At 54.0% G+C, this 17,555-nt stretch overlaps 2 protein-coding genes across 2 annotated transcripts in view; one reads left to right on the plus strand and one right to left on the minus strand.

Moving 5' to 3' along the window:
* The first annotated feature begins 6,919 nt into the window (after positions 1-6,919).
* Positions 6,920-10,151, plus strand: P2RX2 (purinergic receptor P2X 2). The gene is made up of 12 exons (XM_032396384.1): positions 6,920-7,121; positions 7,228-7,363; positions 7,455-7,526; positions 7,627-7,702; positions 7,773-7,869; positions 8,026-8,106; positions 8,215-8,353; positions 8,744-8,874; positions 9,049-9,139; positions 9,277-9,342; positions 9,445-9,522; positions 9,691-10,151. Exons 1-12 carry the CDS (start codon positions 6,946-6,948, stop codon positions 9,793-9,795), a joined length of 1,248 nt encoding a protein of 415 aa, XP_032252275.1. The 5' UTR covers positions 6,920-6,945; the 3' UTR covers positions 9,796-10,151.
* A 2,730-nt stretch (positions 10,152-12,881) lies between these two features.
* Positions 12,882-17,555, minus strand: part of POLE (DNA polymerase epsilon, catalytic subunit) — a 47,561-nt gene continuing 42,887 nt past the window's right edge. Inside the window, exons 46-49 of the mRNA XM_032396373.1 lie at positions 14,443-14,643; positions 13,987-14,112; positions 13,243-13,332; positions 12,882-13,121 (exon numbers count right to left, since the gene is read on the minus strand). Coding sequence (XP_032252264.1) covers positions 13,008-13,121; positions 13,243-13,332; positions 13,987-14,112; positions 14,443-14,643 — 531 coding nt within the window. The 3' untranslated portion in view covers positions 12,882-13,007. The remainder of the gene's footprint in view (positions 13,122-13,242; positions 13,333-13,986; positions 14,113-14,442; positions 14,644-17,555) is intronic.

Here is a 17,555-nt window from a genome sequence, read left to right on the forward strand (position 1 = left end):
CTGGGCTCTCCCCACTTCCAAGTCAGGGCCAGCCAAATATGCCCCCTAACCAATCAGGTGGGACGCCCCCCACTCCCCTCTGGGCACCTGCACCACCTTCTCCGCCTCCAGCATCCCCACCTGTGGGTCTGCCGATCTCACCTGGGGCTGACTCCCAAGCTCTGGATAAAAGGCCCGTTTGTCCTCATTGTGGGGGGGGGTCCTTCATTTCTGCAGACACTGTTCATCCGATAAACGTTTACTGACTTATTCATTATTGACCAGGCGCTAGGCTCCGAGAGGAAAGGACTGCGTGCCCCCGCCACCTAGGAGTGCTTGGTCCGTTTTGGGAAATGGTCTTGTCAACAAATAGATGACGCGGAATGAGGTAGACACCTGCAGGGCGAGGCGGGGTCCCGGGATGGGAGGGAGACGCGGCCAGCGAGCGGAGGACAGGAGGCCCCGGGTGGGAGGCTCAGGCCGGGAGAGCCCGCCCCGCAGCGGCTCCGGAGGGGCTCCGGGACGTGGGGCAGGGGCTGCGGGAGACGCGGGGCAGGGTCGGGGCTGGAGCAGGAACCCAGAGGGACTGGGGCGCCGCGAGCCCGCCTCCGCGCAGCCTAACAACGCGCCCCAAACTCAGGGGCCTGAAAGGGCCGTTTGTCCCTATCCTCTCTCAGGCCCTGTGGGTTGGCCGCGCGCAGGAGGCGGCTCTCTCTCGGGCCCGAGTCCCCGCAGGGTCGGAGCGGCTCTGCGCCCCAGCCCGGAGCCCGGCAGCGCGGGTGCGGACGGAGCCCCAGGCCCCCGGGCCGCGCGGGAGGGCGTGGTAAAGACGCAGGAACGCGCGGGGTCCAGGGGGTCCGGGGGGCGGGGTCCAGGCGCAGCTGGGGGTCGGGGGGCTGTGATGGGTCTGGGGCTTCTGTTAGGGGCGGCCTGCACAACCCTGTGAGGATACTAGAAACAATGAGTTCCACACTCCAAATGGGTAAATCATATGGCATGTGAATTTGATCTCAATAAAGTTGTTTAGAAAAGGAAATCTATTTTTGCTTTTTATTTTGAACTTTTACTTATAACTTGGTTGTTTTTACATTGTTATAGATATTTTTATTCTATTCTTGCCATAGAGTAATATTTCCTGTTAACCAAAGGTTTTAGAATTCAGTTGAATAACTTAATTTTTTCACTTGTAAATTTTCACTTGTAAACTTTTTCACTTGAAAAACTATTATGAGGGGCGCCTGTGTGGCTTAGTTGGTTAAGCGACTGCCTTCGGCTCAGGTCATGGTCCCGGAGTCCTGGGATCGAGCCCCACACCTGCTCAGTGGGAGCCTACTTCTCCCTCTGCCCTTCCCCCCTTCACATGCTCCCTCTCTCTCAAATAAATAAATAAATAAATTTTAAAGCATTATGCAAATTATAAGTTTTAATGGACACTGACTGTCCTTACAAGTTCCATGACTAGGGTCCACACTGGTTTTCTCCCAGCCTAGGGAGTTTGCATTAAGTGTTTCATTTTATTTATTTTTTTCATTAAACAGGTTTTTTTTCTTTTCTTTCATTCCTTTTTTTTTTTTTTTTTTAATTAAGCCCAGCGTGGGGCTTGAACTCACAAGCTCAGGATCAAGAGTCACATGCTCTACTCACCGAGCCAGCCAGCCGTTCCCATTTGATTTCTTCATTTTCTTTCCAGCAGACTTCCGGACACCTCATATAAACTTCCCAGTAAGTGCTTGGAGTCTCCCGAACCTAATCAAACATAGACTCCACACTGAATTTGTTCTAGTAACTGGAACCTTCCCAGGGGCCCTCGTACTCTCCTTGCAGCTTGCTGTGCATCCCTAGTGACCCAGGGCAGGAGACTCATCTCAAGAACAGAAATCAATAAATTCTGGGACAAATGCAAGATTATATAGTACACCTTTTCTTCCGAGAAAAGAGAAGGAAGACCCACTGCATGCATGCAGAAGACAAAATGCGCTCACGGCTGCCAGCAGGGAGGTGACCTGCAGCTTGGACATGCTCTTTCTGTTCGTCTGTCTTCATCACTGGAATTCAACCGTCTCTCCCAGACTGTTCAGGCACATTTCCTAAAAGTCTTCGTGCCTGGGACCCAACAGGCCATACCCACCTGCAGACGCAAGTCTTTGCTCAAATCAGATCATTTTCTTCAGTTATTCATCACTTCTTGTCTTCTCTTTCTTGAACCCTGTGCCCCAGGCTCCCGACCATCCTGCACACCCCAACTGACCTCTTGCTCTGGACCGCCCCCACCCCCCCCCCCCCCCCCCCGCCCAGTGCTCTGCTCTGAGTTGGTGGTGTTCCCTCCACTTGGCCTCCTGGACAAGCTGTTCTCTTTCAGCTCACCTACCTGAATCATGATGGGATCCAGAAGAGTTTGTAATACCCTAAGCACACAGCATTGCCTCTGGTTGAAGCTTCTGTTGGTGGGGTCAGTGTGCCAGATGTTGAGTGAGGACGTGTGCCCCTCCCAGTTGGTGGGATCATGCTGGTCACTGCATCGGATACATGCAGTGACCAGCCCCTGGCCAGTGGGAAAGCCGTGTGCTCTATGCTCCTGTAACCCATGGTGGACAGACTGACCAGCCCCTCCCCTCTAAGACACAGAGACCCTCTCTGCCAACTCCAGCATCTGCAGGCCCGGGGACAGGGCAACACCCCAGAGCAGGGTTTCTGTCATCTCCAGGCCACAGGCCACAGGGAGCAGTGGCTCATCCCACCCAGCACCCAGGCAGCACCAGGACCCGCCCCCTTCACCCATCCCCTGGCACCACTAATCTGCTTTCCCTCTCGGTGGACTGACCTGTTTTGGAGATTTTATATAAATGCACTTGTACAACAGGTGGCCTTCAGGGACTAGCTTCTTTCACTTAGCATAATGTTTTCTAGGTTCACCTACGTTGTAATGTATGGAACATATAAGGTACTTTTTTCCATTTATTGCAGAATTCTATCCCATTGTATGGATATACCACATATTATTTATTCATTCATCAGTTGATAGACATTTGGGCTGTTTCTAATCTCAGCCATGATGTATAATATTATGAACATTTATGTACAAGTTTCTGTGTGAAAACAGGTTTTCATTTCTTTGGGGTATATTCCATCTAGAGGTGGAATTGTGGATCCTGTGATAAGTTCAAACCTTTTGATATGCTGCCATGTGGCTTTCCAAAGTGGTTGCCCCATTTTGACAGTCTCACCAGATGTAAGAAGGGTGTGATTTTCCCACATCCTTGCCAACATTTTTTTTTTAAAGATTTTATTTATTTATTTGTCAGAAAGAGACACAGCGAGAGAAGGAACACAAGCAGGGGGAGTGGGAGAGGGAGAAGCAGGCTTCCCGCTGAGCAGAGAGCCCGATGCAGGGCTCGATCCCAGGACCCTGGGATCATGACCTGAGCCGAAGGCAGATGCTTAACGACTGAGCCACCCAGGTGCCCCCCTTGCCAACATTTGTCATGTCTTTCCTGGTGGTATGAAGTGATATCTCCCTTCCAACTGATGATATTGAGAGTTTTTTCGTGTACTGACTGGCCATTTCTGTATCTTCTTTGGAAAAATTTCTATTCAGATATTTTGCCCATTTTTAAAATCTGTTATTTGTCATCTTGTTATAAGTTGCAATAGTTTTTTTTTTAAGATACAAATCCCTATCACATATGTGATTTGCAAATATTTTCTCCCATTCTGTGGGTATCCTTTCTCTTTCTCAATGGCATCCTTTGAAGCACAGAAGTTTTTAATTTTGGTGAAGTCCAGTTTATCTATTTTTTTCTTTTTTTGCTTATATCTTTGTTGTAATTTATAAGAATACATTGCCAAATCTAAGGCCACAAATGTTTACTCCCAGGTTTTCTATTAAGAGTTTTAATGTTGGGGCGCCTGGGTGGCTCAGTCGTTAAGCGTCTGCCTTCGGCTCAGGTCATGATCCCAGGGTCCTGGGATCGAGCCCCGCATCAGGCTCCCTGCTCAGCGGGAAGCCTGCTTCTCCCTCTCTCACTCCCCCTGCTTGTGTTCCATCTCTCCCTCTTTCTGTCTTTCAAATAAATAAAAATATTATTAAAAAAAAAAAAAAGAGTTTTAATGTTTTGGTTTTTACATTTAGGTCCTTGATGCATTTTGAATTAGTTTCCGTACGTGATATGCGGTAGGGGGTCTAACTTCAATCTTTTGCATGTGGATGTCAGTTCCCCAGGACCATTTGTTGACAGACTACTCTTTCCCATTAAATTATTTTGGTACTTGTCAAAAATCAATTTATTTTATTCTATTTTACATATTTATATTTTACTTCTCAGTTCTCAATTCAATTCCATAAATCTGCATTTCTATCCTTGTGTCAGTAAGTGAGAATGGAATTGCTGGGCCCTACAGTAACTTGTCTTGATCACTATAACTTTGTAGTGAGGTTTGAACTTGGAAAGTGTGAGTCCTCCAACCTGCTCTTCTTTATCAAGATTATTTTGGCAGCTCTGGGTCCCTTGCATTTCCATATGAATTTTAGGGTCAGCTTATCCATTGCTGCACCTGGGACTTTGGTAGGGATTGTGCTGAAGCTGTAGATAAATTTGGATTTAGTAATAGATAGTAGATTCTTAGAAATGACACCAGAGGAACAAGCAACAAAAGAAAAAAAAATAGGCAAACTGATTTCATTGAAATTAAAGACTTTTGTGCATCAAAGGATATTACCAAGACAGTGAAAAGATAACCTGCAATGGGAGAAAAATCTGACAAGGGCCTAGTATTCAGAATATATAGAGAATTGTTACAAACCAACAACAAAAAGGCAAACCTAATTTTAAAATCGGCAAAAGATTAAATAGACATTTTTAAAAAAGATTTTAGTTATTTATTTGACAGGGAGAGACACAGCGAGAGAGGGAACAAAAGCAGGGGGAGTGGGAGAGGGAGAAGCAGACTCCCCACCGAGCAGGGAGCCCGATGCTGGGCTCGATCCCAGGACTCTGGGATCATGAACTGAGCCGAAGGCAGATGCTTAACAACTGAGCCACCCAGGCGCCCCTAAATAGACATTTATCCAAACAAGTTATACCACTTCCCCCACTAGAATGGCAATGAGTAAATGAGCTGAAACTAACAAATCTTGACGGGCATGTGCAGAGATTGGAACCCTCATACACTGCTGATTGGAATGAAAGTGGTTCAGCTGCTTGGAAAACCGTATAGGGATTTCCCAAAAAGTGAAACACAGGGGTGCCTGGGTGGCTCAGTCGGTTAAGCGGCTGCCTTCGCCTCAGGTCATGATCCCAGGGTCCTGGGATCGAGCCCCGCATCGGGCTCCCTGCTTGGCAGAGAGCCTGCTTCTCCCTCTCCCTCTGTCTGCCGCTCTGCCTACTTGAGCTCTCTCTCTGTTAAATAAATAAATAAAAATCTTAAAAAAAAAAAAGTGAAACACAGAATTACCATGTGACTCAGAAACTCCACTCCTATATACCCAAAGAATTTTAAACAGGTGTTCAAACTAATACTTGTACACAAACATTCATAACAGCACTAGTCACAAGAGCCAAACGATGGAAACACCCAAACGTCTATCCAAAGATGAGTAGATAAATTGTGGAATAATCACTCACAGGAATATTCTTCTTCCATAAAAAGGAATTAAGTATCGATACATGCTACAACCTGGATGGACCTTGGAAACATTATGCCTAGTGATAGAAGGCAGACACAAAACGAAAAATATTGTATGATTCCATTATATGAAATATCCAAAAGAGATAAATCCACAGAAAGGAGATTGGTGGGAGGAGGAGAAAACAGGGAGTTTATTTGGGGATGATAAGAATGTTTTGGAAGTAGATAATGGTGGCTGCATAACACTCTGTTTAATTGTTCATTAAACAATCTGTTCATTAAAATGGTTAATTAGATGCTAAGTGAATTTCACCTAAATAAAGGGGTAAGAAATTTATCATTTTGTGAAATACTGTGATGTCTGGGATTTGCTCCAAAATAATGAAATGGGGTGTAGATATAAAAGGTCTTAAGGAAGGGGCGCCTGGGTGGCTCAGTTGGTTAAGCGACCGCCTTCAGCTCAGGTCAGGATCCTGGAGTCCCAGGATCGAGTCCCACATCTGGCTCCCTGCTCAGCAGGGAGTCTGCTTCTCCCTCTGCCCCTCCCCCCCCCATGCTCTGTCTCTCTCTCTCAAATAAATAAATAATCTTTAAAAAAAAAAAGTCTTAAGGAAAAAAACAACTTTGGTTTGCAAAGAAAACAGAAATGGATTGGAAGTGGATAAAAGCAGAGTTGGGGGCCCTAGCCGAAGTCCAGGACAGACGCGAGGGCGGGGCGATCGGGCGGAGGAGGGGGCTCGAGCTGAGCGGCTCTGAGCGCGTCCCCACACCCAGCAAGGGCCCCAGGGTTTGCGTGAACCCGGCCGGAGGGTGTCCTTGCCGAGCAGCGGGCAGGCGCCAAGCACTGCCCTTCGGAAATCCCCCCCTCGTACACCTTACACTCACAGCACGCACACCACGCTGCAAGGCGACCGTATCGCAATAAAGCTGGGAAAACTGTATCCAGCAGGGACGGCCGTGAGGGTTGGGCGCGCGCCGCGGTCAGACGCCGCTGGAGACGCGAGGAGCCCGGCGGAGCCCGGCCGCGTCCTCCGCCCGCATCGCAACCAAGTCCCCCGCTGGCTCTGTATCCTCCCCGGGGACGTGCGGGCCCCGGTGCCTCCTCGGGCCCTCCGCGGGCGCGGCGGGGCGCAGGCTGCCGCCTCAGCTCCGCCAGCCCCGGGCCCACCTGGCGGCACGTGCCACGTGCGCCCCCGCGCGCTCCAGACCCGGCCCGGGCGGGGTGGGGGCGGGGCGGGGCGCGCCAGGCCACGCCCCGGGGCGGTGCCGCGGGGCGCCCCTGTCCGCGCCCCCAGGCCGCAGGGTGCGCGCCGCGTCGCGCCCCTGGCGGAGCTCCGGGCCATGGCTGCCGCCGAGCCCAAGCCCCCCGCGAGGGCGGACGCGGCCAGGCTTCTGGCCCGGGGCTGCTGGTCGGCGTTCTGGGACTACGAGACGCCCAAGGTGATCGTGGTGAAGAACCGGCGCCTGGGCGTCGTGTACCGCGCGGTGCAGCTGCTCATCCTGCTCTACTTCGTGTGGTGGGTGCGGCTGGGCCGGGGGCGCGGGGGCGCCGGGGCCCGAGCCACGGGGAGCGGCGGGGGAGGGTCCCGGGTCGCCTCCAGAGCGGCCCTGCCCGTCCCGCAGGTACGTGTTCATCGTGCAGAAGAGTTACCAGGACAGCGAGACGGGCCCCGAGAGCTCCGTCATCACCAAGGTCAAGGGCATCACCTTCTCCGAACACAAAGTGTGGGACGTGGAGGAGTACGTGAAGCCCCCCGAGGTGCGCCTGCCCGCCCCGCGCGCCCCCGGGAAGGAGCGAGGGGTGTCTGCGCTGCCCGCCTTGGCCGACCATCCCCTCTTTCTGAGCCCAGGGAGGCAGCGTGTTCAGCATCATCACCAGGATTGAGGTCACACCCTCCCAGACCCTCGGAACCTGCCCAGAGGTGAGGCCAGGTGGAGGGCAGAGCTGGGGCGGAGGGAGGGGACCCAGCTGTGCCTGCCCCAGAAGGTGTGGGGCTCCTGACCACGCCGGTTCCTCCCTAGAGCATGAGGGTCAGCAACGCCACCTGTGACTCGGACAAGGACTGCGTGGCCGGGCAGCTGGACATGCTGGGCAACGGTCAGTGCACGCCAGCCGGGGGTGGGGCGGGGCGGCGCTCCTCGCCCCCTGAGCGCGCGTCTGCCCGCAGGCCTGCGGACCGGGCGCTGCGTGCCCTACTACCAAGGCTCGGCCAAGACCTGCGAGGTGTCGGGCTGGTGCCCGGTGGAAGATGGGGCCTCTGTCAGGTGTGCACCCCCGGCGACCCCACCTACCCGGGCCCCGGCTGACATCCCAGCGCGACTCTGTTTCCCTCCTTTCTCTCCTCACTGAGCAGAGCCGGGATGTGCTGGGGAGGGGACTGGGGCGGGAAGACTAAACACATCCAGTCTGTGCCTCCTCAGCCAATTTCTCGGCAAGATGGCCCCAAATTTCACCATCCTCATCAAGAACAGCATCCACTACCCTAAATTCCAGTTCTCCAAGTAAGAGCCAGTAGGGTACGGTGACAATGAGCTAGGGATGGGAGCTACCTCCAGGGAGCGTGCTGTTGGTGGGTACAGAGCACTGACGTTGCTGGGCCCCGTCCGCAGGGGCAACATAGAGCACCGGAAGGACGGCTACCTGAAACGCTGCACGTTTGACGAGGTCTCTGACCTCTACTGTCCCATTTTCAAGCTGGGCTTCATTGTGGAACAGGCAGGGGAGAACTTCACAGAGCTGGCACATACGGTGAGGGGGCAGCCGAGGGCCAGTGGGCGAGTCAGCTCTCCTTTCAGATGCTGGCCCCTACTTGCAGACGAAGGGTCTGCCAACCCCCTTGGCAGTCTTGGCCAACCCTGGCCCTCTTCAGGCAGATGAAGGAGAAACACGATCGGCCAACCCATCTGGGCATGCATGGCTCCTGCTGAATTATTAACTCCTGGTCACACAGCTGGCCCCCGGTGTCCCCTCATGCTTCAGAAGCAGGGCACTCCCCAAGCACCCCGGCTCTCAGCCCGGAGCTGTCCCAGGTGCCCCGAGATGAGCACCCCATATGCAGTCTCAGGGCAGGACCCCACGGCCCTCGAGGGTCCTGTGTGTGCCCTCCCTGACACCCATCTCTGTGCCTCCTCCGGGCAGGGTGGCGTCATTGGGGTCATCATCAACTGGGACTGTGACCTGGACCTGGCAGCGTCAAAGTGCAATCCCAAGTACTCCTTCCGGAGGCTTGACCCCAAGCACGTCCCAGCCTCATCTGGTTACAACTTCAGGTACCTCGGCCTTGGGATGCCTGGGTCCTCGTCTGCCCTGGCTGTGGGGGCTCCAAGACGACAGGGCAGGCGCTCAAAAGTCCAGGGGCCCCGGGGTTGGTGGAGTTGTGGAGCATCCCATCTTGGGTGATGGGTGAGCACCCACCACCACGCTCCATAGTCATTCTTACCCAGGTTTGCCAAATACTACAAGATGAACGGCAGCGCCACCCGCACACTCATCAAGGCCTATGGGATCCGCATCGACGTCATCGTGCATGGACAGGTAACCCAGCCTGCTCTGCCTACCAGGGATTCAGGCAGGCCCAGGGCTGCGCTGGCACAGCCCCATCTCCCCCACCCTCCCTTGAGCCCCACTTGCCCCAGACCCGGCAACCATCTAAGGCCGCCTCCCCTCCCAAGGCAGGGAAGTTCAGCCTGATTCCCACCATCATTAATCTGGCCACAGCACTGACCTCCATCGGGGTGGTAAGGAAATGCATGCTGGGCATTGGGGGGGGGGGTCCTTGGTAGTGGGAGCGGGAGGGGTGGTGTCTCCTAGGCCCTCACATGTGGGTCTTGCCGGCCCAGGGCTCCTTCCTGTGTGACTGGATCTTGCTGACGTTTATGAACAAAAACAAGGTGTACAGCCATAAGAAATTTGACAAGGTGTGCACGCCGAGACGCTCCCCTGGTAGCTGGCCTGTGACTCTGGCTCTTGTGTTGGGCCAGGCCCCTCCCCCACCCCATCCCTGCTCTGCAGACCCAGGCCAGGCAGGCCAAGCTCTGGCTGCCCCGCCCCCATGGCTTTGCCCCACCTCTGCCCCATCCGAGCAGATGGTGGACCCTCCTGAGCTGACTGCAGAACCAGAGCTGTCCACCTCCGAACCTTCCCGGCAGGACTCCACACTCACAGACCCCCGAGGTTTGGCCCAGCTCTGAGCCCACCACACACCTTCCATCATGTCTCAAAGGCTCTGCCTGGTAGGGCCCTTAAGTCTGTGGTCCCAAGAGACCGAGCCCCAGCTCCCCTGGCAGCCCACGGAGACCTGCACAGTGCACCTGGGGCCCTGCCCTCACACCTCAACACTGTGAGAGCCTGGGAACCACAAGACCCCCCTGCAACCGGGCAATGGGCCGACACAAAGTGGGTGGCACCCTGACCCTGGCTGGCCCCCCAACTTCCCCCAGGTCTGAAGGGAGGGAGGGGCAGACTCCTGCCTCCTCCTCTCCAGCTTCTCACCCCTCCCCGCCCACACCCCTTACTTGCTTCACAGCAAGAAACCACATACCCAGAATCCAATAAACGTGTGACCAGAACCTCTGGCCTCATTTTTCAGGAAAAGCATCTGGAGGCCCTGAAGACAAACATGTAGGAGGGTCCTTGCATGTGGGAGCTATGGGCACCCTTGGTCCTGTCTCCCCTCTAACCAGCCTGGGTGCAGAGTTTGCACAGGCATGTCTACCCCCATGTCCAGCCAGGTCATGGTGACATCTGACCAGGGGGGCCATGGGGGTGGGCAGAGACTGATGGTGCATGAGGAACTCAACTTGTCCCAGCACCTGCCCTGCAGTTAGCTTACCAGCTTCCTGGGGGTGGGGGTGTCACCCCAAACCTAAGCCTCAAAATATGGGACAGGATGGGGACTCTGGAGAAGGGGAGCCAGAGAGCAGGTGAGGAGAGTCGTACTAAGGAAAACACTGGCTCTTGCTCCAAACCTGTGCAAGCATCCCAGGCCCCACTTACAACAGGGTGGGCAGGGCAGGAATTTGGTGCTGGGGATGGGGATGGACAGGGCAGGGCCAGGTTGAGGAGGTGCACAGGCCGGCACCAGCGGGTCAGGCCTGCAGATAATTGGCTAGCACGCCCAGAGATGCCACAGTGGTCATTACATCCAGCGACTCCGCCTGGTGCCTGTCTGGCCAGGCCCCCCCTTGAGGGGTTGCCAGAACTTGGCTGGACGGTGGTTTCCCCAGCAACGGGGATGGCAAACACAGGTCTGAGGCAGCACGGCATGCTTTGCACAGATGACCTTGGCTAGGATCCCACCACTTCCAAGGCCCAGTGAGGGCTCAGACCCTGCCCAGCTCCCAAGTCCCCAAGTCCAAGTGACACTGGCAGGTGGCCAGAGCCGGCCCTCCCACCTGCCCACACCCACCTAGGCCAGCAATCACACACACCTGAGAAGCCCCCACCCAGCCCCCTCTGCAGACCCTCACATTCCTGGGGTGAGGACCCCACTGTCACCAAAGGGCCTGCAACATCTAGGTGCCTGGCTTGCTGACATCCAGCTCTAGTTTTGGAGAAACTGGCTTTTCCAGTTGGGGCTGGACTGCAGCTCAAGGACCATGGCCAGGGGTTCAGGTTTCCCATTCCCAAGCAGGAGAGTGACCCTGGGGCCCTCAGCTGCCCCAAATGCCCCAGGCCCTAAGCTGGCCTCTGCAGGAGCCACCCTGCTGCAGGGACTGGGGGTGGGGGTGGGTGTGCAGGCCCTCAGCCCCACCCCACCCCCCTCTGGGGCTTCTCGGCTCCACTTCCAGGAAGCCTGGTCAGCCCCCTCCTCCCCCACCCAGCCCTAATTTGATCTGATCTCCATCTGGGGGCTGATGCAGGCTCTATCCACCCTCCAGCCAGTATTGGGTTTCTCGTGGCCACGGGGCCTAGACACACCCAAATTTCAGTACCCAGAGGCCAACACACCCAGCTGGAGCGATGTTAGCTACTCCTCCTTCCATCCGTGTAGAGACTGAGACACCTCGCGCACACACACGTAAAAATCTCAAAAAATGTAAAATTCAAAGAATAAAATGAAGTTCACAGTATAATACTGAGAAGTTAGGCAACAAGGATGAATTTAAGCCAGGCTCCAGAGCCCACAGCGGCGGAGGGCTCACACAGGGCTTCCCCTGAGGCCGCCCATTTGGGGTCTGCTGTCGCCTTACCAACTCCGCCGTTCCTTTTCTGCTTGCAGTCCCATTTAGTTAGAAACCAAGTGTGGAGTCGGTCTTCTGGGGCTGCCAACAGAACAGCGGAAGCAGCTGCTCAGCAGTCTTCCTGAGGTCACTGAAAGGCAGGCCCCCCACGGCCTGGGCCTCTCCCCTTGCCCAGCCCAACCCGCAGGGAGAGCTAAGGGCCAGGCCCCACATCTCTGGCCTCACCCAGCTCCGAATACACTGGTGGCAGGCATCCAGCGTTAAGGAGGCCACAGCTCTAACCGGCTCTGCCGTGGGCAGGTGAGGGCAGCAGGCCCAGGGCTTGCATGCCCCGCTTGGCCTTTGGAGGTCGGGCAGGCCCCCCCAGGGTCAGAAGGCTTGGGACCAATCCCTGACACTGAGCAGCCAGAACAGAACCACGCAACCCCAACAAAGCTGCTGATGCTGTTTCTGTCTCTCCCCAAGACGTAGACCCCTCCGAACTGAAGGGAAAAACCTAAAACCTTGCATGTGAAGAAATGTTTTCCTCAAACCCAGGCACAAGACACGACGTGAGTCTGACAGATGGTGTGCACTGTCCCTCCCCTGGGCCTCGGGCTCCCCGCCACTGAGACCGGCACGTGCGCCTGGGGGGGCTCCTCACAGCACAGGCGGGTCAGCGGGCAGGGGCGCCACCCCCCAGATCCCAGTCTCGCTGCTGCAGACAGGAGGACTGTTGTCATGTGAGCCCCCACCCCTGCAGACCCTACTCTGACCAAGAAGTTTCCAGACAAGAAGCCCAAGTCCCGGGAACTCATCGTGTGAAAGACGCCCAGGTCCCCACGAGGTTCAGCTCTGGATTCCCTGGAAATGGCCCAAATCCTGCTGGTGTCAAGCTATCGGACGTGTTCTCTGTGGTAACAAGTGATCAAAAACCAGGGGCGCAAACTCCCACTAGGCTACCCTCAGGGACTCTGCCCAGAGACCCCCCCTGAGCAGCAGGGAGGGCGTTTAGTCAGCAAGACACAGTCCTGGGGCCCCTCCCTGGGAACACTGCTCAGGCCCAGAGTGGGCTGCCCTGACCACAGCTGGGGACCCAGGGAACCCAGAGGTAAGTTCTTTCCTGGGCCCCGTGACCACTCCCCGAAGCTCCCTGAGGCTGGTGTTCCCTGCTGCTCCGTCCCGGACATGGCCACAAGTTTGGGAGGTCAGGGCAGAGAAGGGGGACGCTGCTCAAGTTGCTAATGGCCCAGCTGAGGGTTCTTCTGCAGCAGCCACTCCAGGGTCTCCATGAGGTATGACATGCCATAGTGCTGGGCAATGTTCCGGAAGATTCCAATCTGCTCCATGAAGACCTGCAGAAATGAGAAGTCACAGTGAGACCCGGTTCCAGAGGAGGCCCCAGTGTGTAGGCGTAGAAGCAGATGTGGGCAGACGGGAAAGGGCAGCAGGGCCGGCTGGCTGTGGGAGCCCCACCTTGGTGTGGATGGTGAGGGCAAAGCCCCCCGCACAGCGGCAGTACACAGGCATGTTGGTCTCCTTCACGCCCCGGCACTTCAGGCAGATCTGCAACGAGGAGCAGCCCTGGTCAGGAGTCTCCCCTGCCCAGGCCAGTCGCGGCCAGCAGTGGTCAGCTACTCAGCACATTCACTCGACCGGCCCTCCCTGCCTCCCACTGCCATGGCCTTCAGCTCAACTATGAATAAAATGTGAGACTCTGCAACAGGATCTATCCAAACGTGCCAGGTGCTTCCTAACACCCTCGGTGTGAGCACTGCACCCTTGACTCTTGAGTCCTGGGAGCTCCTCACCCCTGCCCCGTCCTCGGGTCTCCCCACTCCATCACAGCTCCTCAGATCTCTGCTCAGATGTCCCCGCTCAGTGGGAACATCCCTCCAGCCAATGCTGAAAACTTCCCTCTCTCTCCCCCGTCCATTCTCTTTACGCTCACCGTGACTTACACACCGTCTGCTCACGGTCTATCCCCTCTCACTACGATGAAAGATCCGTGAGGCCAGCACCTGGCCCCCGTAGGAACCCCAGAGATGCTGTAAGAATGAGTCAAAAGGACGAAGCCTGAACCAAGGGGTGGTCACCTCAGAGGACCAGGTCATGACTTGAGAAGTATGCACACCCGTAGCTTCTCCTGGGTGCCAATCGCCTACCCAGAAGGCCTCTGCCCACTGGAGGGCAGTCCCCAGTGCCAGGCCCACTGCTCACCAGGTCCTGCAGGGTGAAGGCCATCAGTTTCTTCTGCAGGGCTTCCACCAGAGCCATCTCGATGACTGACGTGTCATAGGCAATCTGACAGTTGGAGCAGAGCCACTGAGCCAGCACAGCCCCGTCCTAGGCAGAGGAGGAGGGGGCCCGTCAGTTCTCTGCTCAGCCTCTGCTCAGCCCTCCCCAGGGCTGGGGAGGGACGAGGTGGCGCGAGCGGGGAAGGTGGGGGCTGCTGGCCCACACTGAGGTCACCGCCAGGCGTGTTTACGAGGACACCGCTCTGGTACGTGGCACAGAGTGCCTTTTACATCAGAACTCGCAGGGGAGCTCAAGAGGGGGCGCTGTAGCCCCTCCGTCCTGACTCCGCCGCGAGGACCCAGTGCTGCGAGGACCCAGCGGCCACAAGGACCCGGCGCCGTGAGGGTTAGGGTTATCCCTAACTCGGCGGCCACCCACCTGAGAGAAGGAGGACTCTCTGCACAGGTCCAGGTCCCGGCAGAAGTTACAGCTGCGGCAGATGACCTCAGGAAGCACGTAGGAACGACAGGGGTCTCGGAACTGGGCCTCCTCCGAGAACTCGCCCACGTCCACCAGGCGAAGCAGGTCCCGGTTCAACTTGTTCACCTGGTTTGTGATGTTCGTGTCCAGAGACAGAACCTTCAGAGAAAAGAGCCTGTGTCAGGGATGGCTCTCTGGGCTTCCCTGCTCTGTCAGGACTGGGAAAGCCTGTGGGGGACTCTTACAGCTGCAGTTCCTCAGCATCACCTCACCCTCCCTTTTCCCGCTGGACGTGTCAGAGGAGGGGAGCCGCAGCGTCTACACCAGTGGTTCCTCAGTGTGGGGCCCTCCGCGCAGAGGCCCTGCCCCGATCCCAAGTCTCGTGGTCTCCGTCAGCTCCAGGGGACTCTGGGGCATACTACTGACTCCTTCCTCCTCACTGACAGTCCTAGATCGATGGGACTTGACAATCTCGTTTGTAGGGTGGGTGATTCCAACCCCCGATGGTGGGGGTATTCCCACGCCAGCCCACAGAAGCCTCTTCAACCTCCTGCTAGAGCCTGTGCAGCTGGTGCTGGGAGTCTGGCTCTCGTGGTAGGTGCAGAGCCACGATGAGGCATCTGACCCCCGTCCCTGAAGGAGAGGCAAGCACAGGACAGACCTCTTCGGAGACCTCTCCCACACCCAGCTCAGTGCCAAAAGCACCACAGAACCTAACACCACTTAGAAGACATTTTTGAGAGAACTGTTGTTAGTCAAATTTGAAGCCCACCACCCTATCCAGTGAGGCAAGCAGGTAAATCTGCAAGTATGTACAATGAGGATCAACAACCTGTTAGGCTTAAAAACATATAGATTACCTATTTCTGATTGAAAAAACTGGATTGAATTAAAGAGAAAAAAATGAAAAGAGATTTCACTAGTGAATTACCAAATGTTAAGGAAAAAACAATATCTGCATAATATCTTCTAAGAAACACAAAAGGGAAACACATCTAAACTCATTTTATGAGACTAACATCACCCTAATACCAGACAAAGACAGTACGAGAAAACAGCACACCAACAGCTATCATGTGCACTCAAAAATCCCCAAGAATATACCAGCAAACCAAACCCACCAATACACAGAAAGGATAGCACATCCTGACCAAGTGGGATTTACCCCAGGAATGCAAGGCTGGATCAATATTCAAAAATCAGTGCCATATCCAGATGGCCAACAGACACATGAAAAGATGCTCAACCTCACTCATCACCAGGGAAATGCAAATCAAAACCACAATGAGGTATCACCTCACACCTATCAGAATATTTAAAATAAAAAACACAAGAAATAACAGGTGTTGGTAAGGATGTGGAGTTGATGGAAATGCAAACTGGTGCAGCCATTGTGGAAACAGCATGGAGGCTCCTCAAAAAATTAAAAATAGAGCTACCTTAAGATTCAGTAATTCCACTACTGGATATTTACTTAAAAAAACGAAAACACTAATTGAAAAAGACACATGCACCCCTATATTTACTGGGGCATTATTTACAATAGCCAAATTACGGAAGCAACCCAAGCGTCCACTGACGAATGGATAAAAAAGATATGATGCAAGATACAAGGTCAATATACAAATATTGGGGGCGCCTGGGTGGCTCAGTTGTTAAGCATCTGCCTTCGGCTCAGGTCATGATCCCAGGGTCCTGGGATTGAGCCCCGCATCGGGCTCCCTGCTCTGTGGGAAGCCTGCTTCTCCCTCTCCCACTCCCCCTGCTTGTATTCCTGCTCTCGCTATCTCTGTCAAATAAATAAAATCTTTAAGATATATATATACACAAATATTGTATACGTATCTCTATACAGTAGCAGTGAACAACTGGAAACTGAAGTTTAAAAAAGTGCCCTCACAATAGCATCAAACAACCTGAAAGCCTTAGGTGCAAATGTGTGCAATATTTATATGCTGAAAACCCCAAAACACTGGTGAAGAAAACCAAAGATGACCCAAATAAATAGAAAGATACAGTAGTTCATGAATTAAGAGTCTCAGCACTAAGATGTTAATTCTCTCTAAAATAATCTATAGATTAAAATGACTCCAATCAACATCCTAAAAGGATTTTTTTTTCTGGGTAGAAACTGATACGCTGATTCAGAAATTTATATGGAAAGCAAAGGAGCTAGATAGAATAAGAGCAATTTAAAAAAAAATAAAGTTGAGGCATTCACACTATCTGGTTTCAAGACTTACTGATAAAGTTACATAAATCGAGACAACGTGGTGCTGGAAAACAGACAATGAGATTGATGGAGATCCAGAAAAAGACCGACACATGTATATGACCAGTTAAGTTTTGAAACAGATACAAACGCTATTCAATGGAGAAAGAACAATCTTTTCAAATAAACAGTACTGGAATAATTAGACACACGCAGAAATATAAACCTCAATCTGCAACGTGCACACTGTATAAAAATTAACTCAAGGGCGCCTAGGTAGCTCAGCTGGTTAAGCCTCCGACTCTTGGTTTTGGCTCAGGTAGTGATCTCATGGGTCGTGGGATCGAGCCACTCCCCCCCACCACAAATTGGGCTCCGTGCTCTGCTTGAAGATTCTCTCCCTCTGCCCCTCCCCCACTCTTAGATATGACATCAAAAGCTCAACCCATTAAAAAAAATCGATAAATTAAAGGGTGTCTGGGTGGCTCAGTCGGTTAGGCTTGCAATTCTTGATTTTGGCTCAGGTCATCATCTCAGGGTTGTGCGATCCAGCCCCGCATCGATCCAGCCCCGCACTGGGCTCCACGCCCTGCTTAAGATTCTCTCTTCCCCTCCCTCTGCCCCTCCCAAGAAAAAAAAAAACCTGATTAGGGGCACCTGGGTGGCTCAGTCGTTAAGCATCTGCCTTCGGCTCAGGTCATGGTCCCAGGGTCCTGGAATCGAGCCCCACATCAGGCTCCCTGCTCAGCAGGAGTTTGCTTCTCCCTCTCCCACTCCCCCGCTCATGTTCCCTCTCTCGCTGTGTCTCTGTCAAATAAGTAAATAAAATCTTTAAAAAATAATAAAATAAAATGAAACA

This window comes from Phoca vitulina, unplaced genomic scaffold (genome assembly GCF_004348235.1).
Source record: "Phoca vitulina isolate PV1807 unplaced genomic scaffold, GSC_HSeal_1.0 scaffold91, whole genome shotgun sequence".
Classification (NCBI taxonomy): domain Eukaryota; kingdom Metazoa; phylum Chordata; class Mammalia; order Carnivora; family Phocidae; genus Phoca; species Phoca vitulina.